Raw genomic sequence first — 12,664 nt, forward strand, 5'->3', positions numbered from 1 at the left:
CAACTTTGCATTCATATCACTTCATCAAATCTTTCATTGGCCATGTACTCTTACTTTCCTCTGCTATTTGATTTCACAATTCACTACCATTTATTTACTGCACTTCATAAACTCATTAATAGCTCTATTATCCAGCTTCCCACACACCATGAAAGCAGAGAGTATCTTGCTCATTTGAATACGCACAGTATCTGAGAAGCACCTAATAAACAGTAAGTATTCAACAGAGATTCAGTGAGAATAAATACTTTTCTTTGGAATATATCTTGTATTGTAGATTTATTTCACATAGCTCACAATCATGTACATAACTGCATATTGAAAGTAAATGTGAATTTTCATTTAATTTTAATCAATATTGTAACAAATTTTTCCTTAAACACTCGTAAGATTTCAATCACTCATAATATTACATTGGACAGATATACTATGATTTATCTGACCATCACTCTTCTGTTACTGGTTCTGTTACACTGTCTCCAATTGTTTATCACTATAAATAGCAGCACAACAAACCTTTGCCTAAACATTTTTATACAGTTAATTTACCAAGGGATTCCTCAAAGTCCAGATACTAAGCCAAAGTGCATGAACACTTTTAGAGTTCTTTATAACATATTGCCAAATTGCTTTTTAGCAATCATAATTTTTCCTTGTACTAAAATATGAGCAAGACTAGACCCACACATATCAGTACACAGAACCACTTCCACAAGTGATTTGTGGAAAGTTGAACTTCAAGTGGGTGGAGAACTTGAAAATCCTATTAGTCATTACTTTGTCACATAGTTTCCAACAGCTTTGTGTGTGTATGTCCTGTGGAGTAATTCACAATAATCTCAGGAAACACAAATGCATTGTCAGTGATTGGTTTATTAATTTGAAAAGCTTAAATCATGGTCATGTGGGAATGAGATATAGATCGTGTAGATTCTGATAAGTTCATGTATATGGGAAGGTGGAACATAAAAATACATAGATCTTGGTGAACACTTTTGAGGCAGAGATTGTCTTATTTCACAGTATGCCATCACAAATCTGGAAAAGTGTCTTCCACTTATAGTAAACAATAAGACAAATTATTATAGTACATTATAGTCTTCCTATTGCCATTGTTTATTTAATCTTCATGACTGGTTTGAGAAAAATATTAATATGCTTTTACATAGGAGAAAAAGCAAGGCTCAGAAATGTGACAAAAGGATATCTTTATTGTCAAACTAAAATGTCTCCTTTTTGTACCCAGTCACCATTCTGAATTGATATTTCCTAATACTAATATTTCCTAGAATTTACTTCTTGACTTCAATTGTAACTATCAACTGTGTTGTTTGCAACCAGTAAGCAGGTCAAAGCTGTGAGTCTGTCCTTACCAATATAAATAGATCCCCCACCCCCACCTTGAGTAAGAACTTTCCACTGACTTTACCAGCTTTCTCCAGCTGAAACCATCAGCAGCCCTATTCCCAGCCAGCCATGAAGAGAAGAATGTATGTCTCTAAAAGGACAGATCCACAAAGTAAGAGCCTTTCACTGGTTAGAGTACTTACTAGCTTCCTTGTATTACCCCATCACCCTGGAAACCAATTGTAAAAAAAAGGAAATGTGAGCCCACTCCTTAACAATGGGAATAGGGATGTCACCCCTTGGGTTCAGATAGAAACAAAGCAAACTACCCTGACCCAGTGTGCCTGCCTAGCTCTAGGGAGAATAACAGGGCACCCTTTTGCACAAAAGTAAAATGCTTGACTAAAATCTCCTATATCTATTATATAATCTATTCTATTCATTTTCTGACACTGGAAGGTCATATTTTCCCAATACAAAGTCCTAGTTACAGGAGGTAAAATAATTTGCAAAGTTCAACCAGGTAGTACAGTACCAGCACTTTTAAAAAACGGAGGTAACAAACAGTACAAGAAATGTATCCAATGCCTAATGTATGAAACTGTAACCTCTCTGTAATTCAGTTTGATAATAAAAACTTAGAAAAAAAAAACGGGTGTGTTTCAGTTCAAAGCCATGCTTCTACTTCACTGTGTTAATTGTCAGGGTGACTGAACAAAAGAATAAGGGGACAGACTCTCAGAACAGAGATAAGTAAGGCAGCTCCTATGAAACCAGACTAGAGAACTGAAACACACATCTAATGGAAGTAGAAGCCAAAAAGAAAAACAATCAAAGCAAAGCTAAGGCCCACTTCTTCCCAGACTATCCTGCTGTCTCTCCCTCTTCCTGACATGGTTTTCAAACTTATTATTACTCTGCTGTATCTCTCCTATGGTTTGCCTGTGTATTTTCCATCACAAGGAGGACTTGGCCACACTGCTTTGGTCTGTGGTTGGAAGGAATCTGTGTCTATGGCATCTTCTCATATATGAAAAAAAATCCAAGTATAGCCTGTGTATCGGGAACTGGTGATTCATTGCTGTGGCTTGCAGATGACATAGAAAGAAGCTCAGTAATATTTGTTTAAAGAAAGTTCCATTTTCCAAAGAAAAACAAAGGCCATTTCCTCTCCCTCAAACACTTCATGTGTCTTCAGTAGCTTAGAAGAAAGTTGTTGTGTTTTTTTCATGCAGTGAAATAAGGACTTGTATTTCTTGGTGGCCTACTAATTATCTCACAAAAGTATTCATAGTTACCTATCCAGAAAACAAAGTTCTTAGTTTTAAAACTTTGCCAGATGACCCCTAAAATGCAGTGTTGGCCCATGTTTTAAAATGTCTGCTGAATTGTGCCTGTCTATACACATACCTGTCTTTTCCTTGAACATGGACAGAGACTGGCTGTAGAAATAGTGAAGAAATAGTTCCTCTTTGCCAAACCCAGGTGAGACTGACTGTACATTGCAAAGTGAAATCTATTTCATGCATCAAGCATTTATTGGCAGCTAGTAGCTTAAGACCTTCTGATGATCAATTTCTCTTATGTTTAATAATCAAAACTCACGATTGGATTATATTTCTGAACATATGGCAATAATCAAGTGACATCAATGTGCCGTATAAATTCCTCAGACTATTCAACGATAGTCAGTTAAAACTGCCAGAAATTGTTTGTTTTTGTATGTGTGCCAGCTCTAAGGCTTGAACACAGAGCCTGGGCACTGTCCGTTATCATTTTTGCTCAAATTTGGCACTCCACTGCCTAAGCCACATCTCCATTCCTGTTTTTTTGATCATTAACAAGAGAAGAGTCCCAAGGGTTTTTCTGCCCTGGCTGACTTCGAACCTCAATCCTCAGATCTCAGCCTCCTGAATTACTAGAATCACAGGCAAAAGCCACAGCTTCTTGATGCCTTATTCACTCAATCTTCAAAGACTGAGGGGTATTTGGACCTAATTTTATTTTCAGTTTGAAGGAAATTTTTATTTCATTAGGTGTATATATAATGGAATAATCTTTACCTCACACATGGTGTATACACGTGCACATCTGAAAGAAGCTGTGAGGATGGCACAGAATGAGTGGAAAATGGGGGGAAAGGAAATCCATGCATTCTTAATAAATCTAATATTGGTCATACAATATGTTGGCATCATTGCTGATCTTTGCATCTGAGTAATTATGATCTCGTACATAAAAGACTTTTTATAACATTCCATGGATGTTTCAGAACTTACAATATTTTTTGTGATTTGATGTCTACAAACTATAGTGCCTCATTTTTTATTTAAATCCTTCCATAAAAGAGTACATTCTGATAGGATACAGATGTGTCATGCTTGTGATCCTAGCTGTTCAGGATACTTAGAACTGTGGTTCACAGTTTGAACCAGCCTGGGTAGGGAAGTGGAGCATTGGCTCACGTTAAGGAAAAGAAGCTCAGAGGCAGTACCCAGGCCCTGAGTTCAACCCCCTGGACTGCTACTTACATATAAGGAAGAAGAAGGGGAGGAGAAAAGGGAGGAGGGGGAGCAGGAGGGGGGAGGGAGAAGGGGAGGAGGAGGGCCGGGGGAGGAGAAAAAGGAGAAGGAGAAAAAGAAGGAAGAAGGAAGACAGAAGAAAAAAGATTCCGGGTGTGATGGGGAATCCACCAGAATACTAAGAAAGAATTGCAAGTTAGGGTCAGCCTGGAATATACAGTGAGTCCCTGACTTGATGTAAGGAAAGATAACATGCTTGCCAAAGAACCTCTAGAAACCAGAAAAAATATAAAGTAGAAATTAATAATTATTCATAACTGAATCCACCAAAGATTAACATTTTAGTGTATTTAAATTTTTAAACAATTGTGTATGCTTAACAGCTGAGGCCATCTAAGAATCCTGTGTGTGTGTGTGTGTGTGTGTGTGTGTGTATCTGTGTATGTATGTGCATTCACACTAACCCTCAAAATCTGTTGCAATGTAAAAGATTAGCATAAACATTCAGAAATGGGAATGTGAAAAAATCAGGTGTGTTAAATTTTTTAAATTTTCCTTGATGGGGAAATGGAGTCTAGCTGACTTGTCTGCCTGGGTTGACTTTGAACCACAAGCCTTCAGATCTTAACCTCCTGAGTAGCTAGAATTATAGATGTGAGACACCAAGGCCTGGCTGCTTTTATTCCTGACTATTCATGTGTATATGTATGAAATTATCTCTATAACCTAAGCCTCAGAATGAACAAGTAATGATGTATACTTCCTACTGGGTTTTTCTTTATATTCATTCTTATGTTCAACCTTTTTGTCTTCAAGACCATTTTTAATTTCCACAGATTTTATCATTCACCTTGATTTATTCTGCCCCTCAAACTACATTCTATATTTGGCATCCAAGGTCTTTCATGTTCTTTCTATTTCAATTTGATGGCCTTGTTACTTCTCCCTTTTACATTTCCAACCAAAATATGGAATCCAGTGCTAATCACATTTCATCTTTTTTTCTTTCTACCCTTATCACAACAGGGCATCCTATGTATTTAGTGTCAACTAAAAAAAAAATCTTTCGGGCTGGGGATATAGCCTAGTGGCAAGAGTGCCTGCCTCGGATACACGAGGCCCTAGGTTCGATTCCCCAGCACTACATATACAGAAAACGGCCAGAAGCGGCGCTGTGGCTCAAGTGGCAGAGTGCTAGCCTTGAGCGGGAAGAAGCCAGGGACAGTGCTCAGGCCCTGAGTCCAAGGCCCAGGACTGGCCAAAAAAAAAAAAAAAAAAAAAAAATCTTTCTCACCATGCAAGACCTAGTTCAAGTGTAATTTTTCAGGCTAAAGAAATCTGTTCTCAAGCTCCCAGAATTCTGCTACCCTCCTTCCTTATTATCCAAAATTGAAATTAAACTCCTGTAAAAGCCGTTGCTACATATTTTATCAATTCTGGCCATTCAAAAAATTGTATATATAATCTACTTGCACAAAGGAATGTGTAGATGAATAATGGAAAGTAATTTTCCCTTCCTAAAATAAAATTGCGTTTAATAACTAAAATGTCAAAAGAATCAAAAGTCTTGATGAATTACTAGTAATTTTCAGATTTTGGAAATTTAACTTTCCATAGCCATAGAGAATAATAGCATACTTTTACTTATCATTTCATATTACACTTGAAACATACTTAAATGTGGAGTGTTAGCTCAAAGTTGTTAGTATGATAGCCATACTTCTTACTATCAAAAAAGGGAGTATGAGTTTAAATACCTATTGTCAGCATTAATCTTCCCTTGTTGCATACCATATTCCTGGAGAATATGATGTAAGGAGAAACTACTTTTTTCTCACTGAAGAAATTTTATAATAGAGAGTTAAATTTTCAAAAAATAAACTGATACTTAATATTTTTATAGAATGACAACATCTTTCTATGTGAAATCTATTTTCAGGAATGAATACTATACCTATACACTTTACTAGTATACAATACTTTTGAAAGGTAAAGAGCATACCCAAGCAGGAATAAACTATATTTAAGGTCATATAAGTTGTTATAAAAAGGTCTTGCATTCTTAGAAACCATACTTTACTAAAACTATCTGCAGGTTGAATCTAATTCCATTGGTGCTATGGGATTCTGAATAGTTTCTAAGTGGATTTTGACAGGTGTTGTACAGAGTGGCAGTATAAGCCTTTAGCCTTGCATTTTTACAAAGCCAGTTGAAGGTTGTGTGTTATGTTGTGTCCCATGTTAGTGATGCGTATATCAGATAAGGTTGAAAGATTTCACTTAAATGATGCCCAAAATGAAATACTCATTATGTAAATTTCCGACGAATACAACAGCCCTTTGCATGCAGCAGTTGCAAGGAGGAAATATGAGATGTGGCTCCAGAAAGCTAAGGTTCCTTTTGCTCCACAAACATAGCAGAATTTGTGGTTTCAAATGAGTTAATTTAAAAGCTACTCTTTAAGGTAAGAACACATACATAAGAGATTCTGATAGTTCTGTAATTAATTCCAAGCACATCTGTAGATCCTTGTGAGGCAGGAGCCTTAGATTTAAAGTACATACACACATATGCAAGAAGAGTTTGATTGCTTCATAAATCAGAATTCTCGCCCCCCCCCCCCACCCCGAATCCCTGTTGTGTGTTTTTAATTCCTTTTTCTAGGTGCTTCTTCCTCTTCCTTATCCAATCTGCTCAAAGGGCTATTCTCAGGCCAACCACTTCCCTTCTCCTCCCTGCACACCATATGTCTAAGCTGATGCTTTGCCAGTCTCAAAAGTCAGCAGTGATAGGACTGATCATCCCAAATGGTCAGCAGAGCAACTGGAATAGCTGGCACAGCATGTGTTCAAATGTTTCATAACAATGCCGAACCAATATTCATAATCGTTGGAAAAATTAACATGAGAATATTGAAAGGGGTGACATTGACCAAGATGTGTTGTATTCCTAAACTGCTTGGCTAAATGGTAACTCCTTTGTACAGCTACCTACAGATAATAATAGTAAAAAAATAAATTAAAAAGTAAAACAAGAAGAATTTCCAGAAGGATGCAGATTTTCCTCATATTCCTTTATTATGCAACTGTATTTTGTTTCTAATGGAATTCAGTGAATTCTAATCACAGCAAATTTTCTTAAAACTCTTCTAAAATTAGTTCAGTCTGATGTGTGGTAATTTTCAAGAAAATGCAGTTAGGCCACAATGTTTAACAAAAATCTAATATTATTTCCATACCTTTTATTGTTATTATAAAGGTGATACATAGAATGGTTACAAATATATAACTCAGATAATAGGAACATTTCTTTTTGAACAATGTCACCCATTCCCTTGCTCTTTTCCACATTTTTTCCTTCCATCCCTACCCATAAGTTGTGCAGTACATTCTCAACATAGTGTCTAGTGAGTACCACTGCTGCATTTGTTCACCCTTCTACCTCCATTTCTGTGCTCCCCACAATCCCAAAGACAGATAAACACACAACACCAAAAGAAAAAAGCAGCAACAAAGAAAAACTCTGGTTTCCATTTCCTGGAATTAATTTTGATAAATATTATTTTATATGATCAGATGCAGATAGGTATTATGCCTTTGTGTTCTTCTCCTAAGAATATCTTCCTGTTTTTGAATATCTCACTGTGTTAATATCTCACTATGTGTGAATGCCTTTCAACATGTTTGGCCATAAAGGAAATGCAAATCAAAACAACACTGAGATTTCCACCTGACCCCAGTTAGAATTGCCATTATCAAGAAAACTAACAATAACAAATGCTAGTGGGGATATAGCCAAAAGGGGATGCTACTACTCTTAGTGGAAATGTTAACTTGTTCAGACACTTTTGAAAGCAATATGAAGGGTCCTTAAAAGACTAAACATAGAGTTCCCCTATGACCTGGAAATCCCACTTCTGGGACTACAAACAGCACACTAGACCTACCAGCGCAAGGACGTTCATTGCAGCATTTTTTTCACCATAGCAAAGATATGGAATCAGCCCAGATACCCTGCAGTGGGCAAATGGATCAAGAAAATGTGGTATATATACATATACACAATGGAATTCTATGCTTCCATCAGAAGGAATGATATTGTACCACTCATAAGGAAATGGAAAGACTTGGAAAAAAAATATATTAAGAGAAATAAGTCAGACTCAGAGGAATATAGGTTGTATGGTTTTCCTCATTTGTGGTAGCAAGACTGTCTGTAAATCTACAAGTAAACACACTGGATTGTAATAAAAAATTTTAAAAACACTGCAACATGAAAAAAATCTAATTTTTATGGAATGATCTTCACTCAATTTAACAGCTTTCTTTCTTTCATCTACTTATTGTATTTGTGTGACTTATATTAAGACTTAAGATGGATTTTGTGGGAAAAAGTGAACTATTTGGGCCTACTATCATTGGAGGTCCACAGATGAAACAGTTTTAGGACAATAAATCTATCATGGTAGCTTTTGTAGCCTGAAGACTGAAAGTCTAACGCTCCAACCATATACTTTTAGATAATGCAAGAAAATAATATCAAAATGGCCTTTATCTCATATGGCTTAGTTTTTGTTTCTTCACTACTGAAATCAAGTTCACTATTGACCTAATACAAATCAAGTTTTGAATTGACCTAATAAATGTAATAACATAAACAAAGAGAATAACATACATATGTGATGCATACTAGATAAATGTTGGCCTACCACCTCAATCCTGAGCCACATTACCACAAATCCTTGAGATTCCTTTTTCTCATTTACTGAAAGTTTCCCCATGAAACCATTTGTATTTGTAGCTCTAGATGAAATGCTATATATGAAAATATCTAACAAAGGACCAACCCAGAACACAATTGACACTAAGAAATTTTCAATAAGTAAATATCCATGTAGTTTATTCAGTAACAGGTTTGTGGCCTCAATTATTTCTGTCAGTTTGATTTTTGTTTTTATGTCTTAGAAAGATTGAAGAATTTTAATCTTATTCAGAAATAAGTTCTTATAAAAGAGATTGTTTTTATGTATGAAAAGATTGCTGCATGCATTATATCTTACTAATAAAATCCTCTTTAATGAAGAAATTGGTATGTTTAAATATTCTACTTCAATTGGTAGGAAAAATCTGTCAAAAATTGATTTAGGCTAGGCACTGGTGGCTCACATCTGTAATCCTACTTATTCAGGAGGCTGAGATCTGAGGATCATGGTCCAGGCCAGCTCAGGAAAGAATATCCACAAAACTCTTTTATCTCCAATAAAAAAAATTGCCCAAAAAGTTGGAAATGGAGCTGTGACTCAAGTTGTAGAGTGCTAACCTTGAACAAAAGAAGTTCAGGGATAGTACCCAGATCCTGAGTTCAAACTCCAGGACAGGAATAAAAGTCTCCTAACTAATGAAGTGCCTTGAATTTTAAAGAGGAAACCTGAGTCCCATCTTCCCTGTTCTCTCACATTTCTCATATTCTATCTGCATCATTACACTCCTGTGACAACTGACATATAAGAAAACATTTTATTCTGTTGTTTCCTAAGTGCAATTAAAGAAATTGTCTGGTAATTGTGGTCTTTGAAAAAAGTCAAAAAACATAGGTAAACAAAGTCATACTTGAAGAGTCATTTCATTTTAGCCAGCCATTGATGAACCACTCTCCTTGCTCATGAGACGAGAACGGGTCACAGAGCTGCCATGACGAGATAGCTGGTCACGGAATTCTGAGGCCATGAAATAATAAAGAATTGGATCCAAAAGGCAGCAGAGGCTTGCAAGGCACAGACAAAAAGGATGAAAATACAGAGTGCTTTCGGCAATGGGACAGCTACTAATAACGGTTTCCTTTACCATTGTGTAAAAAACAAAGTTAATGTGATAGGGAGTGAAGCAAATGAAGAAGACTGCAGCACACATAAAAACCATCCTCAATGCTTTTCGCCGCTCACTCATCCCTTGGAAAGCTATCGGTGGCTGACTCAAGGATATCGTGGTTTTCCAGGTACAACATGCAATGATGATCACTGGGATCACAAAGCCAGCTAGCTCTGCAATTGTAACCATTGTAACCAAAACCACTGCATTCGTTTTCTTATAACCAAGATCAGCAAAGCAGGAGTCAGTGTTGTTGCGTAACCCAGCACTTCTCAGGATAGGAAATGGCAAACAGGCAGTCCCCACGATGACCCAGATGGCAGCACTGATGCCCACATCATACCTACGCTTCCAGTTCCTGGCCCTGAATGGCTTGAGGAGAAAGAGGCACCTCTGAAGGCTAATGCATGTCAGGAAGCAAATGCTGGCATACATGTTGAGATACTTCAAATAGAAGCACAGCAGGCACAGGGCCCTCTGGAAAGGCCAGTGGTGGCTGATGTAATAGTAGATCCGGAGGGGTAAAGACAGCACGTGAGCAAGGTCAGCCACAGAGAGGTTGATCATGAAAATGATGGCTTTGTTTCTCTTGCTGATGAAGCGGCAGAGAACCCACAAGGCTGCACTGTTGGCCAGAAGACCAGGGATGAAGATGATAATGTAGGTGGTCGCATAGAGGGAGTACTGAAATGACATACTGCTGATATTGCAGTTGGTCTCAGCACTGCTGGTACTGCTACTCTCCATCTTGAATGTGTCTGTATATTCATCAAGAAAAGCCGCAAATTGATTATCCCAGCTGAAAGCAAAAGCAAAAACAAGAATGTAATAGTTAACTAATTCTTTAGCCAACACCAAGATCTCTTATGCCTTGAGAGACATACACTATAGAATTAGAAGGACCTAATTATAAATAAAGAAGTAGAGGGGGCTGGGAATGTGGCTTAGTGGTAGAGTGCTTGCCTAGCAGGCATAAAGCCCTGGGTTTGATTCCTCAGCACCACATACACAGAAAAAGCCAGAAATGGCACCGTGGCTCCAGCGGTAGAGTGCTAGCCTTGACCAAAAAGAAGCCAGGGACAGTACTCAGGCCCTGAGTCCCAAGCCCCAGCACTGGCAAAAAAAGAAGTAGTAGTAGTATAGGTTTAGGAAAGATATGCTTATTTGGTCCAAAGTCACTCAGTGAATCAATTAAAGGACAGCATTATCCCACAACTGTCTTCTCAGATTCTGTAAACTATTCCTCGAAAGCACTGAAGCCTTGAAATATTCAGTCTATTATTATCAGCATGACAAAAACAGTATAACATCAGAGCATATTTCTTTTGCCCAAATTTATCTTTCCAAAAGCCCTAGTTAGAGCAAATACATCACTACTCCCAATCTTAATGGTAGAAATTCAGCTTCATCTTTTAAGTTGCCTTATCTCCCCTTCATCTAACATCCTGTCTACCCAGTCCTGGCTTATTATCGTAGCACCCCAGCAATTAGAATATGGTGCTGACTGATTTTCAAGACCTTATTATTCTATCTTAACAACTTAGTATTCTGAGGTTCTCCCGCAGTTTGTCTACTTGCCTTGGATTAAGAACCATTGCTGGGGCTTGAAATGTGGTTTAGTGGTATAGTGCTTACCTAGTATGCGCAAAGCCCTGGGTTTGATTCCCCAGCACCACATAAACAGAAAAAGCCAGAAGTGGTGATGTGGCTCAAGAGGTAGAGTGCTAGCCTTGAGCAAAAAGAAGCCAGCCTCAGGAACAGAAAAAAAAAAAAAACCATTGCGTGTTTATGTGCAAGATTTCACTAATGTATTAATTTAAAGGGTAAACTAGGACTTGTACTCACAGAATCTTGGAAGAGACCAGTTCTCCCTCAAAGAGGAATCTGGTACTTGTGTGAAATAATGTCACATTATTTAACAGCCACATGTGAACATTGTGTAAGCCACCACCAAAACAAGACCACAAAAACTTTTTTTGGTTAGGTCCTGGGCTCAAACTCGGGGCCTGGGCACTGTCCCTGAGCTTTTGTGCTTAAGGCTATAGCTCTACCACTTGAGCCACAGTTCCACTTCTATTTTTGGTGCTGAATTGGACATGAGAATCTTAAGAAATTTCCTGCCAAAGTTGGCTTTGAACTATAATCCTTAGATCTCAGCCTCCTGAGTAGCTAGAACTATACACATGAGTCACTGGCATTCAGCACAAAACTATGTTTCATATAATTTATTATTTAATGTATTAATCAATCCTTTTATGAAGACCAGCATCCTACTAGGACTTTTAAAGTCATACTTATATGACATTAGTACAGTTGTTTATTATGCTTTATATCAGAGTAGAGTTAAAGAAAGATAATCTAGAGCTTTTAAAGGCTTGCTCACATAGTTGTGCACATTGCCTGCACAAAACAATGACAGAACAACAGTCTATTTTACTTTAACTAGTCTGGAAAATTTCAGAATGGGAACAACTTTTGGTAATCATCAATTCTGCTTCCAGAGAGTTCATTCCAGTCACATGTGTACTACATGGAACATTGGGGTCTCAAATAGAAGGACAAGTGCCTAATCTCCATATGCACCCTTCTTGCAAGTGGAAATTGTGCAAGAACGCTTCTGTTATAATACAGGGATGATTCTTATTTTATTCAGACATAGAAAAGGAAGTGAGAGGTTTTCTTTTCCACTTCAGGTGGGACAAAATGTTCTTATGGTTTCTATTGTGTTTTCTTTCCTGTTTTGAAACTGTAGTGGTATTAGATGATCCTTATTAGTGACAGAATCTCTAATCCTACACCAATGCATAATGGTGTATTAAAAATAAAAACCCTCAGTGTGTTCACAGATAGAAAATTGTTAGTCTTGATAAGCTTCTGTTACTCTAAAAGGCACTTTCATTTTTCCTCCTCTTCTACTCACCTAACTT

General features: G+C 37.3%; 1 protein-coding gene across 1 annotated transcript in view; it reads right to left on the reverse strand.

The window, feature by feature from the left end:
* Positions 1–9,397: 9,397 nt before the first annotated feature.
* Positions 9,398–12,664, reverse strand: part of LOC125343477 (putative P2Y purinoceptor 10) — a 10,348-nt gene continuing 7,081 nt past the window's right edge. Inside the window, exon 2 of the mRNA XM_048335929.1 lies at positions 9,398–10,536. Within this exon, the coding sequence (XP_048191886.1) occupies positions 9,498–10,484 (987 nt within the window). The 5' untranslated portion in view covers positions 10,485–10,536 and the 3' untranslated portion in view covers positions 9,398–9,497. The remainder of the gene's footprint in view (positions 10,537–12,664) is intronic.

The sequence above is a fragment of the Perognathus longimembris genome, chromosome 28 (genome assembly GCF_023159225.1).
Source record: "Perognathus longimembris pacificus isolate PPM17 chromosome 28, ASM2315922v1, whole genome shotgun sequence".
In the NCBI taxonomy this organism is placed as follows: Eukaryota; Metazoa; Chordata; class Mammalia; order Rodentia; family Heteromyidae; genus Perognathus; species Perognathus longimembris.